The sequence below is a fragment of the Gallinula chloropus genome (assembly GCF_964237585.1).
Source record: "Gallinula chloropus genome assembly, chromosome: 4".
NCBI lineage: Eukaryota > Metazoa > Chordata > Aves > Gruiformes > Rallidae > Gallinula > Gallinula chloropus.
The window spans coordinates 37,133,051-37,150,976 of record NC_140088.1 but is presented as its reverse complement, the minus strand read 5'-3'; the positions used below and the strand labels follow the sequence as shown (position 1 = coordinate 37,150,976).

General features: G+C 60.7%; 2 protein-coding genes across 5 annotated transcripts; both read left to right on the top strand.

The window, feature by feature from the left end:
* Window positions 1-1,665: 1,665 nt before the first annotated feature.
* FNBP4 (formin binding protein 4) lies at window positions 1,666-13,969 on the top strand. Of its 4 annotated transcripts, none has more exons than XM_084262663.1 (17): window positions 1,666-1,804; window positions 2,055-2,126; window positions 3,285-3,421; window positions 3,554-3,743; window positions 3,898-4,051; window positions 4,139-4,259; window positions 4,522-4,860; window positions 6,051-6,261; window positions 7,765-7,883; window positions 10,288-10,392; window positions 10,697-10,830; window positions 11,155-11,252; window positions 11,814-11,992; window positions 12,456-12,686; window positions 12,837-13,367; window positions 13,466-13,623; window positions 13,795-13,969. In XM_084262663.1, exons 1-17 carry the CDS (start codon window positions 1,678-1,680, stop codon window positions 13,883-13,885), a joined length of 2,997 nt encoding a protein of 998 aa, XP_084118789.1. In that variant the 5' UTR covers window positions 1,666-1,677; the 3' UTR covers window positions 13,886-13,969. The 4 variants fall into 4 exon arrangements, with proteins under 4 accessions (XP_084118789.1, XP_084118788.1, XP_084118791.1 ...); XM_084262662.1 differs by having other exon boundaries at window positions 4,136-4,259; XM_084262665.1 differs by lacking the exon at window positions 11,155-11,252 and having other exon boundaries at window positions 12,373-12,686.
* Window positions 13,970-14,203: 234 nt separating this feature from the next.
* On the top strand, window positions 14,204-17,828 carry AGBL2 (AGBL carboxypeptidase 2; the record flags this gene model as incomplete). The annotated part of the gene is made up of 11 exons (XM_084263151.1): window positions 14,204-14,333; window positions 14,718-14,894; window positions 14,983-15,090; window positions 15,176-15,326; window positions 15,408-16,175; window positions 16,255-16,417; window positions 16,533-16,659; window positions 16,768-16,865; window positions 16,942-17,051; window positions 17,128-17,176; window positions 17,292-17,828. 11 exons carry the CDS (start codon window positions 14,204-14,206, stop codon window positions 17,826-17,828), a joined length of 2,418 nt encoding a protein of 805 aa, XP_084119277.1.
* Between the last annotated feature and the right edge of the window lie 98 nt (window positions 17,829-17,926).

The window sequence follows — 17,926 nt, the reverse complement described above, 5'->3', positions numbered from 1 at the left end:
TAGGGTGCTGTGCGGCTATAGGGCTGTGCTGGGGGTTGGCACCCTGCTTTGGGGCTGAGGTGCAGTGCTGTGCTGTAGGGCAGCCTGCCCCAAAGGCCCAGCATCCCCCTGACCCCCAGCTGTAGGCTGGAGGACTGGGCTGTGCTGTAGGCTCTAGTGGAGCCCCTACTTATGCTGTAGGTAAGGATGCAGCTGTACGCCTCAAGGCTGGGGGGCTGTAGAGGCACCCTGCTGTAGGGCAGGATGGAGCTGTACCCAAAGGAGCACCATGCTGCTGTAAGCAATGCTGTGTGTATATGTAGAAGCTATGGAGGCACCGGCTGTGTGGGGTTGGAAGGGGCCCTCAAAGCCATCCAGTCCCCCCCTGCAGTGAGCAGGGACATCCTCACTAGAGCAGGGTCCTCGGAGCCCCTTCCAGCCTGACCTTGAATGTCTCCAGGGCTCGGGCCTCTACCACCTCTCTGGGCAACCTGGGCCAGTGACCCACCATCCTCAGAGTAAAGAACTTTTTCCTAATGTCCAGCCTCAGTCTCCCCTTTTCCAGCGTAAACCATCACCCCTCATTCTATTGCTCTATGCCCTGCGGAATGGTTCTTCCCTAGCTTTCTTACAGGCACCTTTCAGGGACTGGAAGGCTGCTATAAGGTCCCCCCGGGAGCCTTTTCCAGGCTGAAGCAGCCCAAATTTCCCAGCCTGGCTTCACAGGAGAGGTGCTCCAGCACAGGTCATTTCTGTGGCCTCCTCTGGATGTGCTCCAACAGGTCCATGTCCTGAGGGCTCCAAAGCTGGACACAGCACTCCAGGCAAGGTCTACTTAGATCAGAGCAGAGGGCCAGAACCCTCCCTCTGGAGCTGCTGGCTGCACTCCTAGGGGTGCAGCCTGGGATGCTATTACCCTCCTGAGCTACAGTTGCCTGTTGGTGGCTCCTGGCCAGCACCACTGGTAATGACATCACCAAGTCCTCTCCCAGTGAACTGGGCTGTGTGGACAGAAACTGTATTGAAAGGCAAGCTCCTCCCTTAAGGAGACAGGAGCACTGAGGTGATGGAGGGAGTGGAACCCCTTCCTTAGGAGAGGCTGATGGAGCTGAGCCTTATTAGTCTGGAGGAGACTGAGGCATGACCTTATCCATAAATGACCATGTCCATAAATATGCAAAGGGTGAGAGGCGGGAGGCCAGAGCCAGGCTCCGCTCAGGGATGGCAGCGACAGGACACAGGGCAGCGGGTGTGAGCTGGAGCAGAGGCAGCTCCATGGGAATGTCAGGAGGAACTTTCTCCCTGTGAGGGTGCTGGAGCCCTGGGACAGGCTGCCCAGAGAGGTTGGGGAGTCTCCTTCTCCGGAGACTTTCAAACCTGCATGGACACGTCCCTGTGGGGTTTAGTCTGGGTGACCCTGCTCTGGCCGGGGTGGGACGGGGTGAGCTTTCGGGGTGCCTTCCACCCCCTAACGCTCTGGGATTCTGAGAGAGAGATATGTTTTGCTTTTATATGTACGTGTTTATAGACACACACAGGCACACAGAGAGCACCAGGCCGCGCTCCAGCCTGAAGGGGCGTGAGGCCCGCCCCCCGCCCCGCCCCTCGCTCCTTCCTCCCTCCCATCGCGCACGCGCGGCCGCAGCCCTGAGGCGCCGTTCCCGCCGCCTCCGGCCTCCTCCTCCTCCCTCGGCCGCCATGGGGAAGAAATCCCGAGCCGCTCCGGGCCGCCGGCCCATCCTTCAGCTCTCCCCTCCCGGTCCCCGCCGTGATGAGGCGGCGGCGGTACCCCCGACCGAAGGAGCCGATTCGGGTTCCGAGCCGGGTAACGACGGAAGGAAGGGATGGGGAAGGGAGGCGGCGGCGGCGGCGTGGGGGGGGGGAACACGACGCTTTGTTGGCGGGGCGCGGCCTCGCCCAGGCCTCGGCGCGGCCTCCTCGTAGCGCTGCGGCCTAGCGATGGGGCAAGCAGCGGGGAAGGGTGGAGGGGGGAGGACGCAGGCGCCCCTGCGTCACCCCTTCCCCCGCCATCTCCGCTCCCGTTGCCCCCGTATCTAACGGCTTTTCCCTCACAGACGATCCCGAACCGGTGACCGAGCCCCCTCGCAGCGCGCCCAACCCGCCTCCCCCCGCCGTCAAGCCCACAGGTACGATGTGCTTTGTGGGGGGAGACGAGACACGCACCCCCCGCCTCAAAAAAAACGCTGTTCGGAGGGGTGTGTGTCATTCCCCCCGGCCTAATCCTAAACAAACCGGATGGGTTTTGCCCTAACCGTGGGGTTTGGTTGTTTTTTAAGGGGGCTGTGGTTATTTCTTCTCTAAATCTTTGGGGGTTCGGGGGGCTCGTTGTGTCCTTTCCCCCAAAACCTTTTCCTTTTTTTAGGGGAGGGGTAATTAACTCTATCCTAAACCATTTCTTTTGAGGTGATTGTTCTCTCTCTTTTTGGGGGGGGGAGATTTGGATGTATGGTTATTCCTCCTCAACTATTTTTTAAAATCACTATTGGGGTAGTATGATTACCCCGTTCAGTTCAGATGTTTTTTACTATTATTATTACTATTTGGGAGGAGTGAGGCAATCCCCCCCCCCCCAATTTTTTTGAGGGTGGAGGGTGTGGAGCAGGGTCATAGCCCCTGCTTTACCAATCCAAGGTGGACATATGATGTGAACCCCCCCCCCTTAGTGATTTGCAATGGTGAGATGATTTCTTGCCTTAAAAATCTGGATTAGAAGATGATAAGATTCTGCCCTGTGTGTTTTTTCCTGGGGGGATGAAGAAGGGTATTTTTTCCTCTCTCTGTTACTATCATAAACTGTTAATTAGTGCTTAAATAAATTAAACATCAATTTAATAAGTAAGATTTTGGGAAGCAATGACTTTGGGTTTTTTTCCAGACATGAGGAATTGTTTTTTCCTCCTGGTGTTATTCTGGATTTTTACCCCAGGGGGGTATTTCCTGCTCCCTGGGGGGCTGGTGTGTTCCCTCCTCCTTCCCCCCCATCCCCCCCCCCCGACTTCAGGGATGTCCCCAGGGATGTTTTGAAGAGGGATGGATGGGGTTTATTGCTTGACCGTTTGCTGGGGGGATGTGCCCGTTCCCCTGAAATGGTCCAGTGGCTCCCCACGTGGCTGCTCACCCCTCACGGGACTAGTGGGGTGATGGCAGGACCCCCTGCTCAGGAAGGAAGGGTTGGATCTGCTTTATCCCCGCTGCCCGCGCTGGTGGCTCCGAGGTGGGCTGTGCTGTGCTGTGGACCCCTCACTGAGGATCTACTGCTCCTCTCTTTACTCCTCCCCAATCAGGAGGCTTGTGTCTGCTCGGTGCCTATGCAGACAGCGACGATGAGGAGGGCGAAACCCCGGAGAAGTCAGCCCGTTCCGCAGACGCAAACGGCAGTAATTCGGCAGACATTGACAGCACGTTGGCAAACTTCCTGGCGGTTAGTGCGGTTCCGGTGCAAGAAGGGAGAGGACGGAGGGGAGTTTTTCCCTGGAAGGGAGGAGGGATGCGGAAAGAGGGCGGTTTCACACTCCTGAGATGTCAGCTTCGCATCATGACGTTGTTTTCGCAGGAGATTGATGCCATCACGGCTCCTCCACAGCCCGCTGAGCCCTCCGCCACATCCTCCGCGCCACCCCCGACGCCCCCCCGCCCAGAGCCGAAGGAGTTGGGCCCGGGCCAGTCCTCAGGCACCGCCAACGGTGCAGGCTCTGCGCCGGCCCCGGAGTGGCAGTATGACACCCAGTGCTCGCTGGCAGGAGGTGAGCCTGTCACCCACCCTGGGGCGGGGGCAGGGCTGTGCTTGCCACTGGGGAACGGTTGTAGCGGGGGGTGACAGCACCCTGGGGAACTGATCCGGTCAGCGGTGAGGTTCTGTGCATCCCGTGGGTGACAGCCTGTCCTCTTCCTCCTCAGTAGTGGGGGAGCTGGAAATGGGCGACTGGCAGGAGGTGTGGGATGAGAACACCGGCTGCTACTATTACTGGAACACCCAGAGCAATGAGGTGACGTGGGAGCTGCCACAGTACCTGGCGACGCAGGTCCAGGGCCTGCAGCACTACCAGCACAGGTGGGTGAGACCCCCCAGCCCCTCAAGGGGAGGCGCTTGGGTTTTGTCCCCAAGCCTGCCCTTCATACCACCTCTCTTCCTCAGCAGCACTGCGGCAGGCGCCAACGGCAGCTTTGTGGTGGCTGCCGAGCTGTATCCCCAGGAGAAGGGAGCTGCCACGGGTGGTGTTGGCCGTGGGGCCAGTCTCACCAAGCGAGAGGTGAAGAAGGTCAGTCAGTCAGGCTGAGCGCCGGGTTCTGGTTACCATGGGGGCTTGGAGGCACTCCCTTGGGCTTCCTCAGCAGCGGGTGGGTTGTTCTACTCTGTTTGCAGCCCAAAGAGGAGCCCTGGGAGCGCAGGGGCCGCATGGGCTCCTTCCTCTGTGGGCTGTGGTCTCCCTCGCTATTCGGGGGAGGTGCAGGGCTGGGGTGAGGGGGCAGAGAACAGCAACAGCAGCTGCTTGGAAAGCTCACACAGGGCTCAACCTGCAGGAAGTGAACGAAGGCGTGCAGGCCCTCTCCAACAGCGAGGAGGAGAAGAAGGGGGTGGCTGCGGCCCTCCTGGCACCACTCCTGCCTGATGTGGTGAAGGAGGAAGAGGAGCGCTGGAGGAGAAAGGTGATCTGCAAAGAGGAAGTTGAGCCGCCCCCGGTAGAGGAGACAAAAGCAGAAGAGGTGGCAACTGGCCCTGAAGAGCCAGAGCCCAGCAGGGATCCCCTGGAAGACACACCGCAGGAGGACCTGTGCAGCGTGGTGCAGTCAGGGGAGAGCGCTGAGGAAGAGGAAGAGCAAGACACCCTTGAGCTGGAGATGGTGCTGGAGAGAAAGAAGGTAAGAGGAAATGCGTCTCTCACAGAAGTGAGGAACAGCTGGAAGTAAACCAGGAGCAGATGTTTCCATCTGTCCTGGCTCTTTTGGGAGAGGGACCCTGCATTTCCCGTGCTGCTCCTGCACGTTCTCTGGATCCATATAGATCTGGACACAGATCAAATGTGGTTTCACTTGGACATTGCTGATGACAAGTCAGCAGCCGCTGGCCAACTCCCGCTCTCTCTTTGCTGCCATTAACACGGTGCCTTGATGAGAGCAGCTCTTTGCTCGTTGATCTGCCTGAGGGCAGGGAGGCTCTTCAGAGGGATCTGAACAGACTGGACCAATAGGCTGAGACGAATAGGATGAAGTTTAACATGGCCAAGTGTAGAGTGCTGCACATGGGACATAATAACCCCATGCAGCACTACAGGCCTGGGGGAGACTGGCTGGAGAGCTGTCAGGCAGAGAAGGACCTGGGGATGTTAGTTGACTGCAAACTGAATATGAGCCAGCAGTGTGCCCAGGTGGCCAAGAAAGCCAGTGGCATCTTGGCTTGTATCAAAACCAGTGTGGCCAGTAGGTCTAGGGAAGTAATTGTGCCGCTGTACTCGGCATTGTGAGGCCACACCGTGAATACTGTGTGCAGTTTTGGGCTCCCCACCATAAGAAGGACATTGAGGTCCTCGAGTGAGTGCAGAGAAAGGCAACCAGGCTGGTGAAGGGGCTAGAGGGCAAATACTATGAGGAGCAGCTGAGGGAGATGAGACTGTTTAGCTTGGAGAAGAGGAGGCTGAGGGGAGACCTTACCACCGCCTACAACTACCTGAAGGGAGGTTGTAGAGCGATGGGCGATGGTCTCTTCAGCCAGGTGACAGGAGATAGGACAAGGGGAAATGGCATGAAGCTGTGCCAGGGCAGGTTTAGATTGGATATTAGAAAAAAATTTTTACTGAAAGAGTTGTCAGCGCCTGGAACAGGCTGCCCAGGGAGGGGGTTGAGTCTCCTTCCCTGGATGTGTTTATAAAAAGGGTTGATGAGGTACTTAGGGATATGGTTTAGCATAGAATGGGAATGGTTGGACTTGATGATCTTCAGAGGTCTTTTCCAACCTTGTGATTCTGTCTCTCCTGGGTGGCTTGTAACCACCACTGGTCCTTGGGGCGGGCTCGGGTCCCTGAAGTGCCGCTCACTGTCGTGTCTCTTGGCAGGCAGAGCTGCGCGCCTTGGAGGAAGGTGACGGCAGCGTTTCAGGCTCCAGCCCGCTCTCTGACGGGAGCCAGTCGGCCTCGCAGGATGCGACCCGCAGGCTGGCCTCTAAGCGAGGGAAATGGAAACTGTTTGTTGGAGCCGCCAGCCCCGAATCCACGAGTCGAGGCTCCAGCAAAACAGGCCGGGAGAGCCCGGAAGCTGGAGAAGCAGGTAATTGGAAAGGCTCCCTTGGGAGGGAGAAGCAGGTGTTCGGAAAGGCCGCAGCCCTCTCCCGACAGGGTTTCTGTACCCTGAAGACGCACGGCGCATGCGGGAGCTGGGATGGGTGGTGAGGTACGTGTGCTGGGCAGGGGACAGGCTCAGGACAGAGCAGGAGTAAGCTGACGCTCTGCCAATTATCTCCATGATCCTATAATTAAGGAAAATAAATGGGAGAGCGCCTGCATTCAGCACTGCACGGGGGAAAAGTGAGTAGGAGAGTGCCTGCACTCAGTGCTTTGTCAGGAGGAGCACATGAGTGTGGTAATGGCTGCTTCACGCCCCACCGCCTTCCACTTCCCTCCCAGCCTTAGTCAGTGGCATGTGGGGAACCGTTACCTTCCTCTTTTAAAGTTCTGTTTCTAAGCTGCCTGGTAACGGTCGCCACATTTCCCAGGTGTTCCCAGAGAGCCACTCTGGCTCCGTGCTCATTGGTGCAGAGGAAGTGTGAGGCAGGACCTCTTTGTGAGGAAGACCTAGCCTTGTGTAGGGGTTGGTTGGTACCCAGCACGCGTTGGATACGTGGCTTGAGACACAGCAACGCTGTGCCTGTGTCTGCAGCCCTGACTCCCTTTCTGTGCCCCAGAAGGATGGCTGAGAGGGAGATAGCTGCTTTTCCCAGGAATAAGTACGGTAGGAAAGCATGCTGAGCTGTGCCCTGCTGAAGTGGGGGACAGGGCCTGCCCCAAAACAGGTTTGATGTGGCCCTGACAGGCATCTGCTTCAGACAGAGATGTCATCTGGATGGCAGGCCTGGCACTGCCATCAACAACGATGGTGTTTGCCATGGGTGGCTCTGAGGGATGGCTTTGCTGGAGGGCTTTTCCTTCTGCCTCGCAGAACATCCCCAAAGCCGGCTCTTCCAGGGAACAGGAAGCTGTTACGCTAAAACCACTTGCCAGGGCACACCAGTGGCTGTGTTGGTTTTATTCCCCCTGAGGGCTTTTGGTAGGAATCCCTCCAAATGTTTCATTCACTCCCTGGAATTTGTTGCTTGGACAGTGAATTAATTGGCTGTCCTGTGATGCAGCTGACATGAAACCTTACGGTCTTGACAGCTTTTTAGGAGCAGCTCCATCTTTGATGAGTGTCCCAGCTTAACCCTCAGTCCTTTTCTTGACAAATAATCTAAACTGACAGAGTTTGATGGTTGCCTGCTGGGCCGTTGGCTCTCTTCACGCCTCCTGTAGCCCCCTGCTTCAGGCTCTTCCTCCTTTGCACCTGTAACTCCCCGCTTCCACACTGTGCTTCTGGAAGGACCCCCACCATCAAAGCACAGAGGCGGTGACCCTCTTTTCTCTTTAATTTCAGGCTCTTGTCACTGGCTTCTGTAGGAAGAATTCTGGCTCTTACCCAGCCCTCTCCTGCTCCCTGGCACGGTGGCTCCCAGCTGTCCGTTGGCAGCACCGTGGTGATGGTGGGAGAAGGGCTCACCTGTCATTTCTTCTTCTGCAGCTGTGAGCACAGAAGCGCCTGATGCAAATTCAGACAAAGAGGCAGATTCTGAGGAGCCCCAGGAGAAAGCCAGAGTGCAAGGGGCACCAAAAATAGAAGAGGAGGAGCAGGACCTAAAGGTACGGAGACAGGGAGTTGCGTGTTGCGGAAGGGACGTGGCTGGGTGCTTGGCAACTCCCCTAAGGTCCCAGCCAGTTTGCTGCTCTCAGGGATCTGCCATGCTGCCAGCTGTGCGGAGGGATGCGCCAGCTCCCTTGGCCACCTCTGGCCAGGGGAGGCCAGCAGGGACACCAGAGCTTTGGGCTGCAGGTTTGGCACAGCTGGTGTGACCTTGTCCGTCCCCCATGGTGCCAGTGGGATGGCACTATGCCCCCGCTGGAGCTCTCAGCTTCAGATCCCAGTGCAGCTGCACGAGCAGCTTACCCCAGGAGAGAACGGCCCTGCGGGATCGCACTGGCATCTCTGCAGTGGGAGCCAGCAGCAGAGGCTTCAAAAAAAACCAGCAACCTAAAACAACAAGGGTCTGTGTGGGGTGTAACACCTGAACCCTGGGGCTTGTGAGAGAGAGAGCAACACCTTTGCCTTGACTGCCTGTTCACCGGAAATGCTGTTCCAGTCCTCTGGCACCTGCCTGTTTCCAGGCAGAAGGCTCCTCATCCGTAACACCTGTGTCTGGAGGCTGCCAGTACCCATTGCTCTGCCCTTCTCCTGCCACAACTCTCTGGAGTTGTGAGATGCAAACTGGGGATCCCCGCAGCTTTGGGCTGATGTTTTCTGTCCTGAGCCTTGGTTTGCTCTACCTGGCTGCAGCTGAACGATTCCCAGAGCCCCACTGTGCTCCATGGTGGTCGCACACAGAGCTGCAGGCGCTGGGCAATAGTGACTCGGAGTTGTAGGGGAGATCTTTCCTTTTGATTCCCTGTTTGTTCGTTACCCTGAGATCTCCTGCAGCCTTAAATTTGGCTCCTGAGTCACTCCATTTCATTTCCCAATATTGTTGCCTCCCTGTGCTGGATGGCTTATGAATGGGGAATCGCTGGCTTGTGGTAGAACCCGAGTGACAGCTGAGCTCTGGCACTGCCCTCATTTCCCACCACTTAATCACTTGTCCAGCCTGAAAGGGAAGGGCTTCCTTGCTGTCCTTGGGACAGATGTACCACGCCGCCAGGGTTTCAAGATGTGAAGTTCCCTGTCCCAGACTGCCGAGCCCTCCCTACTATAGCATCCACTAGAGCCTTGTCTGATTAATTTATTTCAAAAAGAAAAAGCCTGCTGCAGGCCCACGCTTGTTGGCTGCCGAAAGCCACCTAAGCTGTCACATTTGCTGTCCCCTTTTCTCCTGGTACTCTGTGACAGACCGTGTGCTGTAGTGTGGCGCTTTCCCATGCAGGATCACTTTGTCGGAGGAGGAATGCCGTCTCCTTGGGGAATGGGTACCGTTTGCTTCATTGGCTCGGGTTAACCTCTCTTCTGCCGGCTCTCTGGTTTGCAGGAGACCTGGGTCCTCCGCTGCGACGTCACCCTCTGCTGTGGAATCTTCCCTGGCTTCTCCGTAGCCACGTTAACGTGGGAATTCGTTCCCCTGCCTCAGGCCTCTCTAGTGCTGTTTGTCTGTCTGGCCCAGTCCCAGGGACATAGGCTGCCTTCTCGGCTTTGGGGACCTTCCAAAGCCTCTTCTGACAAGTGAAGGGAACCCCCACCCAGCCCCCAACATTTTTAAAGCCCTACTTAAAGCAATCATGATGCCCTTGTCGGCATCCACCTCAGTGATGCTCTTGATTGCTTTCTGGCCTGTAGCTGCTTTCACGCAGCCCCCTCAGTCAGGGGGGATTGAGACGGGGGATCCCCGTATCCCCACATAGTGCCTGAATCAGAGGGTTGAGTCCTGTGGGATTCTGGGGCTGAGTAATGGGTGTCACTGCAGCTGGCCCGAGTCTTGGCTTAGATGCTGTCTCTGCTCAGGAGTAAATCCAGAGCTGCTCCCCGTCTCCCATGCTTTCCAGCTAGTTCCTCCGGAAAGTGGGGACTGCAAAGTCCAGGATCCTGTCATGGCCATCCCCCCTGGGCAGTGGTTGAAGTTCTTTTTAACCCTGTGTGCCCTGGCAGCCGCTTCGCCATAACTCCAGAGCTGGGGTGCCAGAGCAGACGTGAGCCCCCTACCCTCCTGCAGCTGGTTTGGAGCGGTGACTGTGCTGGGAGGCACTGGGGACTGTGGCTGGGAGCAGGGAAGGGTCTGCAGGGAAGAGTTGGGGGTTAGCTGGTCCCTCCTGCAGCAGCATAGGAGGTCCTGTCCTGCTGCCCCACACTGAGCCTGTCCCTGGGGCGCAGGGGATAGCAGGGCTTGGAGGAGGAGGGGGTGACAGGCGCAGATGCTCAGGGTGATGCATCCCGGTCCTGCCAGGCTGAGGAGCCGCGGTCCGTCCCAAGTCCTGTTTGCCGGGGAAGGCCTCGAGCCGCGGGGCCGCGGCAGCCCGGTGACACTACCCAAGGGCGGCTCTTGACTATCCCCTCTCTCCCTGGCAGTTTCAGATTGGAGAGCTGGCAAATACTCTGACTAGTAAATTGGAGTTCCTGGGCATCAACAGACAATCTATCTCCAACTTCCACATGTTGCTGTTGCAGACAGAGGTAACCAAGCCTTCGCCCCTCGCTCCGGCCTTCTGTTCCGAAGCGGATCAAATACTGTCCGCCGTTCGAGCGCCGGTGCTGCGTGAACCTTGTGGCCGTGGCGGCGCCGCACTGCGCTGTGCGCCCGCCTCCTGCCAGGGCCCTTCCTCCGTGGGGGGGAGAGCATGGCTTTGCGCGGAGGCCGTGTCTTCCTCCTGGCCCTCCCCAAGTCCCGTGCTGTAAGGGAACTTCCCGGACCTCGAGTCCTGTCCCCAGGGCCGCATGCAGCCTCCCTCAATGGCTTCCCCCGGTTCTTGCCCTCTAGACCCGCATTGCAGACTGGCGAGAAGGTGCTCTCAATGGAAACTACCTCAAACGCAAACTCCAAGATGCAGCCGAACAGCTAAAACAATACGAAATAAACGCCACCCCTAAAGGCTGGTCCTGCCACTGGGACAGGTACGCGCTCTCCTACCTTTCTCACCTTTCATCTCTGACATCTCAGACATGATTTGTGACCATCACCACCCGACGACGTGGCGCCATCCCTCTGGGAGACTGAGAGCAGCTTCTGTTAGCAGTGCTGGGCAGGCAGAGAAACATCCGGCACTCGCAGAGTTTGGGCCAGACACCAAACTGGAGGATCCAAACGGAGTGCTCAGTGCTTTGAGACGGAGCTGATTCCCTGATCGGACAGAGCTGGTTTTCACTCTCACGAGTGTAAAGCGCTGTGGAGGGCGGGCCTGGGGGGTCGCGCATGCGAGAGCTCTGTGAACTTTGCAGGATCTCTGGATCACCTCTTCTGACCAACAGCTCTGACAAAGGACAAACTTCAACTCACCGACAGAGCGAAGAACAAGATTTCTGTCTCCTGCCAGCAGGTCAGACCCAAACATTTCTTTGTCTCTTTGGCTTTCTTGATTGGTTTTCCTGTGTTTGAAATCTTTGCTCTTTTGTTTTTCAGCTCCCAGATCCGCTCCCTCTCTCTAGCATTCACTGTGTGTTTGACACCAAGAGTATCATAAAAGCGACCTCCACGCACCACGGGGTAGGGGGGCAGCCGCTTCCCTCCATTGGGCTGTTCCCCGGTGCCTCTTCTTGGAGGGCGACTTCCAGCCAAGGCGGCGGCTGAAAGTCCCGGTGTTAGCGAGACGTCGCTGTGCCGCGTGCTGGCCCGCGCTCGCAGCCCTTCCCCTCCCTCGGAGCGGGGGGACTCGGGGCGACGTTCACGCGGCCAGCAACGCAAATAGCTTTGAGCGAGCCGGCTCGGGCCTTTCCTGCCTCTGTCCTCAAAAGTTGTTCTGGCACGTTTGGGAAGAGCGGCAGCCCTGCTGCGGAGGGTCTTCCCTGCGAGAGCACACCGCTGTCGTAGGCAGGCTCGCCTCGGAGTGTCGGTGGCGGGGGAGGGAATCTGAAGCCTCCTTCTCTTTCTTGTGATTTAGGGAGCATAGACGCTATTTCTATGTTAACGAGCGCTCGGGAGAGTCACAATGGGAGTTCCCCGATGGGGAGGACGAAGATGAGGGACAGCGAACCACTGACAGAAAAGCCGACAGTCCTCCTAAACCACCTCCAAAAGACAAAGGAGAGCACGCCGAGGACGCCGCCGAGCGCTCCACAGGTACAGACTGGCAGCAGGAATGGGGGGGAGTCGCTGGGTGTGGGGGGCGTGTGGAAAAGGGGGGGTGTTTGGGCCCAGAAGTGGGGTATTGCGGGGCCCCACCCAGCAGCTCAAGCCAAACATGGTGTTCCCAGCCTCCCTCCCCAGGCGCTTTGTGGCAGCTTTAGCGAAGCTGAGACAAGTGCCACTCAGAGCTATCCCCGTCAGTTTTAGGCTTCGACGTGCCAGGGAAGGTGGCATGTGGCTCACCAGTTGATGCTGTGGCCTGAGCTCTGCCTGCCCGCTCCCAGGCAGGGCCCTGGCAGGGAGGCAGCCGGCAGGAGCAGGCAGCGCGGTCCATAGCATGGGTTTTCAAGCCTGTGTCAATATGTATTCTTCAGGCTCCCTTTGTAAAGAATCCTTCTCAGGCCAAGTTCCTGCTACGTCTCTCATGCCGCTCACTCCATTTTGGACTCTGCTTCAGTCCTCTGTCCCGGTCCTCCAACCTCCTTTGCCTTTGGAAATGCCTCCGCCGCCTCCGCCTCCACCAGACTCGCCCCCGCCGCCGCCCCCACCGCCCCCGCCTCCCGGAGAAGACGGCGAGATCCAGGAAGTGGAGATGGAAGATGAGGGGGGTGAAGAGCCACCTGCCCCGGGAACGGAAGAAGATGCTCCACTGAAGCCTCTCCTGCGCCCAGCTGCCAGCGCCAGCCAGGTGAGTGATGGTGCTGGAGGATGGGGCTCGGTCAGTCCCCCCGCCCCACACCTGGCGGGTGCAACACCGGGGAGGGGACACTTATTCAAGCGTTTGGGAGGGGGGCTGTGCTGCTCCAGGCTCAGCACTCACCTCAGCACCCTCCTCCAGGGCACCACTGAACCCAGCCCAGCCCCACTGCTCTCTGCCAAGCCTCAGAAGAGGAAAGCAGCGGAGATGAGCCCGGGGCTGATGCAGCGCACGGCCACCATTGGCAGCTGCCCCGTCATCTACAGCCAGCCCCTGATGCCTGCGGGCAAGTACCAGCCTTCAGCCGTGCCCCTCGCCTCCCTCCGGCCACGCCAGCGACTGCAGGGCGAGATCCAGGGCCGCCCCGCTCTCCGCATCGCACCGGGCCAACGCGGTCCTCAGCCCACTGCGCTGGGCCTGCAGTCTGGCTATCTGGGTGTGACGGCACCCACTGCGCCCTCTGTCATGAGCTACGCCGAGTGCGCTGCTCCCGTCAGCCTGGCAGCTGCTGCCGTGCAGCCAGCTCCGGCGCGGGGAGCCCTGCCCGCTGCCAGCACCGCCGACCAGCCGCCTCCCCCACCACCGCCACCCCAGACCCCCCCACCTCCCACCCCCAAAGCGCCCCCGCCGCCACCGGAGAAGGAGAAGCCAAGGAAGGGGCGAAAGGACAAGGTAGGCGGCCACTCCTGTGCTGGTTCCTTGCTAGCACACTGGGCACCCCCCTCCCTTTCCAGCCGCCCTTACTGGGGCCTGTTCTGTCTCTGGCACAGGCCAAGAAGGGCAAGACGAAGATGCCGTCACTGGTGAAGAAGTGGCAGAGCATCCAGCGGGAGCTGGACGAGGAGGAGAACTCCAGCTCCAGTGAGGAGGACCGGGAGACCACCGCCCAGCGGCGCATCGAGGAGTGGAAGCAGCAGCAGCTGATGAGGTATGGGGTCTCATGAATCCGTCATAGCAGCCCCCCCCATGGGGCACAGCTCTGCTCCCTGCTGCGGGGTCTGTTCCCCTGCCCTCTTAACGCCGGCAGGCAGGAGGGTGGGTTCTGGGGACTGGTCACATCGTGCTGCCCTGGTGCTGACGCATTGCTCTGTCCCTGCAGTGGCATGGCAGAGAGGAACGCCAACTTCGAGGCGCTGCCAGAAGACTGGCGCGCACGGCTGAAGCGGAGGAAAACCGCGTCCAGCACGTGAGGCGCGCCGCACCCCTTTTTTACAGATGTACAGTTCAGAGCCCTTCACCACTTAACCGTTGTCCAATAAATGGTAGCAGTTTGGGATGTATTGTCTGGTCAAGCGGGGGTTGGCCCTGCCGCTGGCGTGGTGGCAGTTCGGGGCTAGTGTGATGCTGCGGGGGAACCTTTGTGTCCCTGGGCCTCTGCCAGGATAACTAAATCCCTCTGGCTCCTTTCCCGGACTGCCTTGTCCCTCCCCAGTGCTGACTGGTTGCTCAGCGACCGCGTTCTTGGCGCAGCTAGGCCAGGAGAAGGGTCTTGCCGCCACCTCGCAGCCATGGAGCCTGGGGCATGTCCCACTGCCCAGCTCAGGGAGGGGGCACTGTGGAAGTTTGGAGGGGCACTGCTCCCTGAGCCCTACGACAGATTCATGCACAGTCACCTGCGCTACTACGGCTACTTCCAAGGTGAGCCCTGGCCATGGTGGGGTCCCAGCCACTGCCCCATGTCCCCTTGGTCCCTTGCCGGGGGGCTGCAGCAATTCTGTCCCCCCAAGGCCCGAAACAGGGTGGGCAGAAGAGCCCCGAGTTCCTGGGGGGTCTCTCCACGCAGCATCCCACTGAGGCACCTAGCACAGGCAGCACTGGCCCCTCTTGCCTGCAGGGTCCTGGGATGGAGCTCAGCTGTGAGTGAGACCCCCCCCTGGGGCCCAGAGCTGTGTCCGGGGGGGGGGGGAAGTGGGGGTGGGGGGTGGTTTTCGGGTGTGTCCCCACCCAGTCTCCAGCCTGGACATGTGCTGTGGAGCCAGGAGCACACCATGTCCCCCCAGCCCCCCCCTGGTCCCCTTGCAGCCTCTAGGGTGCTGGAGCCGCCCCCCGAGCAGGGCACACCGCTTCCCTCGCTGCGGCACCGCGGGGCCCTGGGTGAGCCGCGGGCTCTCTTCGCCCTCCCCTCGGCGCGGGGCCCCCAGCCCCCTCCCCGCTGGCCTGTCGAGTGCGAAGTCATTGAGGAGACAGTGGAGCACATCGGTGAGGGAGCACGCTGCCCGCCCCCTACCTGGCCCTGCGACGGACACTCGCTGTACCCACAGCACCCATCTCTGTCCCCCACCCACAGAGTGGGTCCCCCCTGAGCCAGAGCCCTTCTGCCAGGCTACTGGCTGTGAGGGGGTCCCGGACACCCCCAGTGAGGAGCGGGACACTGTTGTCTACCACCTCAGACCAGGTAGGGGGGAGTAGGCAGCACCCCTAGGTGCCCTCTCGGTCTTTCCAGGCCCCCACCCCCATTCCTCTGGGCTTCCCCCCCACAGTACCCCAAGGCTCCTGCTTCACCCGCGCCCGCATTGGGGGGGCACCAGGCCCCCTCTCTGTGCCAGCAGCCCCCTTGGAGGGTCCCCAGGACACCACGCTGCTCTTTGAATCCCGCTTTGAGAGTGGCAACCTCCAGAAAGCTGTCAAAGTGTAAGAAAGAAGCTGAGGGGGGGGTTGAGGGATAGCAGTGTCAGGGCTCCAAGCCAGGGCATGGCCCATCCCACCACGCAGGGGCCCCTATGCGTATGTGCTGACGCTGCGGCCAGACCTGTACACCACCAAGCACACCCAGTGGTTCTACTTCCGCGTCCAAAACACCCGGCGAGAACCTCTCTACTGCTTCACCATCGCCAACCTGGCGAAGCCCAAAAGCCTCTACAGCCAGGGCATGCTCCCGCTGCTCTACTCCCAGCGGGACGCCCAGAGCCGCGGCGTCGGCTGGCGACGAGTTGGGACTAACATCCGCTACTACCGGGGTGGTGGTGGGGAGGAGCCGGCCTCCTTCTGCCTCTCCTGGTCCATGCATTTCCCCCACGATGGCGACACCTGCTTCTTCGCCCACTCTTACCCCTACACCTACTCTGACCTGCAGTGCTACCTGTGGGCGCTGGCCCGGGACCCAGTGCGCTCACAGTACTGTGCCGTGCGGACGTTGTGCCGCAGCCTGGCTGGTAACGTCATCTACCTGCTGACCATCACCAGCTCCGCCGGCGCGGCGGCCAAGCCGGCGGTGGTGCTGAGCGCCCGCGCGCATCCCGGGGAAAGCGGTGGCTCCTGGGCCATGCAGGGCTTCCTTGACTTCATCCTCAGTGCCCACGAGGATGCCCAGCTCCTGCGCCAGCTCTTCATCTTCAAGGTGGTGCCCATGCTCAACCCTGATGGGGTGGTGGTGGGCAACTCCCGCTGCTCCCTGGCGGGCCGTGACCCCAACAGGGCTTATGGCACGGCGCTCCGCAGCTCCTTCCCTGGCGTGTGGCACCTGCGGGCCATGGTCCAGAGGTGAGGTGGGGGCACGGGGAGTTGGGAGGATGGCGCTGCTCCTGATGCAGTGCCCATGGCCATATCCTGATGCATGTAGGGTGCTGGCAGAGCGGGAGGTGGTGCTGTACTGCGACTTCCACGGGCATAGCCGGAAAAACAACGTCTTCATGTACGGCTGTGACAGCAGCAAGGATGTCATTGGGCTGAGGCTGTGTCAGCGTGTCTTCCCCCTGATGCTGAGCAAAAATGCTCCTGACAAGGTGGGAAGTTTTGAGGCCAGGGAATGGTGTCCTGGCGACGCTGGATGGTGTCCCCCTGGGGCTGGGGAGGGGGACACATCCCCCCTGCTGCACTGACCCTGTTCTCTTTCTCCAGTTCTCTTTCTCCAGCTGCAAGTTTAAGGTGCAGAAGAGCAAAGCAGGGACAGGCAGGGTCGTCATGTGGCACATGGGTGTCTCTAACAGCTACACCATGGAGGCAGCTTTCAGTGGCTCCACGCTGGGTGAGGGGCGGCAGTGGCTGGGCAGTGACAGTGTCAGGCATGTCACGATGCACAAGGGCCCTGGGTTGAGAAGCTGTTCCTTGTTTTGGTGGCCCCTGTCCTCTCCAGGCGGGAGGAGCTCACACTTCACTGTGGAGGACCTCAAGTCACTGGGCTACCACCTCTGCGACACCCTCCTGGACTTCTGTGACCCTGATGCCACCAAGGTGGGACAGCAGCCGCAGTTCAAACTGTGGCACCCAGGCCCGTGCCATAGGAGTGACCCCCAGCTCCATTCTGCAGTTCCAGCAGTGCCTGTCAGAGATGGACACGCTGGTGCGGCAGCGCCTGGGCTGGGAGCCGGGATCGGGCGGCAGCTGGAGCGACGTGTCCCCCTCGGAGCTCGAGTCCAGGTAGGCCCCGGCCGCGCCGCCCCAAGGAGCCCCATAGCTGCAGGGGGCTGCAGGGTCTCGTCTCCCCCCCGCGCAGCACCAGCGGCTCCGACAGCTCCGCGTCCGACGCGTCGCCGGCCCGGCCGGTGAGTCCGCGGGTTCTGCCGCTTTTGGGGTGGGGGCAGGAGAGACTGGGCGCCGGGGAGGCGGGAGGGGCTGCGGGATGCAGACCCCCCGGCACCGCTTTGCCGTCCGGCGCAGCTGCAGCACCGGAGGAAGAAGCGGCCGCGGCGACAGAAAGCGAGGGATGCCCCGCGCCGGCCGGGTGCGGCGTCCCGGAGGAGCCGTGCCCGGGCCCTGGTGAGCCCCGGCCCGCCCCGCAGCCCTCCGGGCCCAGGGGGGACGGTCCCGCAGGGACGGTCATCCCCAGCGCCGTCCCAGCGCCGAGCCGGCACCCCTGGAGCCGCGGGGCGGCCTGATTCCTCTCCCCTGACCCCCGCCAAGGCCAAGTCGGGGCTTTCCAGGCCCCGCCGGCGGCCGGCTGTCCCCGGCACCTCCCGGGCAGGCGTCGCGGCGGTAGCGGGGCTCCTTCCCGGCGCGGCGGGACCGGGGTACGGCGCCCCGGGCGGGCCTCGGCCGGACGGCGGCACAAGCGCGGCGCGGAGCCATCGGCCGCCGCTGAGCGCCCGCCCCGCCGGCGCTTCCCCACCGGGGCCGGCCCGGGGAGCCGCTGCCCTGGGGCGCACGCCGTGCCCCCGCTCCGCCGCGCCGCGCTGCCGCGCCTGTGCTGGGGACTAGAGACGGCGCCGCGGCCGGGCCTCGGGGACGGGGACGGGCGGGGGCGGTCCCCGTGCGTTGCCGCCGTTACCATAGCGACCCGTCGGGCCCGCCCCCTC

Excerpts from the sequence above, each read along its gene's own strand:
- FNBP4 (XM_084262662.1), top strand. The coding sequence starts at position 1,678 with ATGGGGAAGAAATCCCGAGCCGCTCCGGGCCGCCGGCCCATCCTTCAG. Across the intron at positions 4,052-4,135 it reads CTGCAGCACTACCAGCACAG|CAGCACTGCGGCAGGCGCCA; the intron begins GTGGGTGAGACC and ends TCTCTTCCTCAG. Across the intron at positions 4,861-6,050 it reads TGGTGCTGGAGAGAAAGAAG|GCAGAGCTGCGCGCCTTGGA; the intron begins GTAAGAGGAAAT and ends GTCTCTTGGCAG.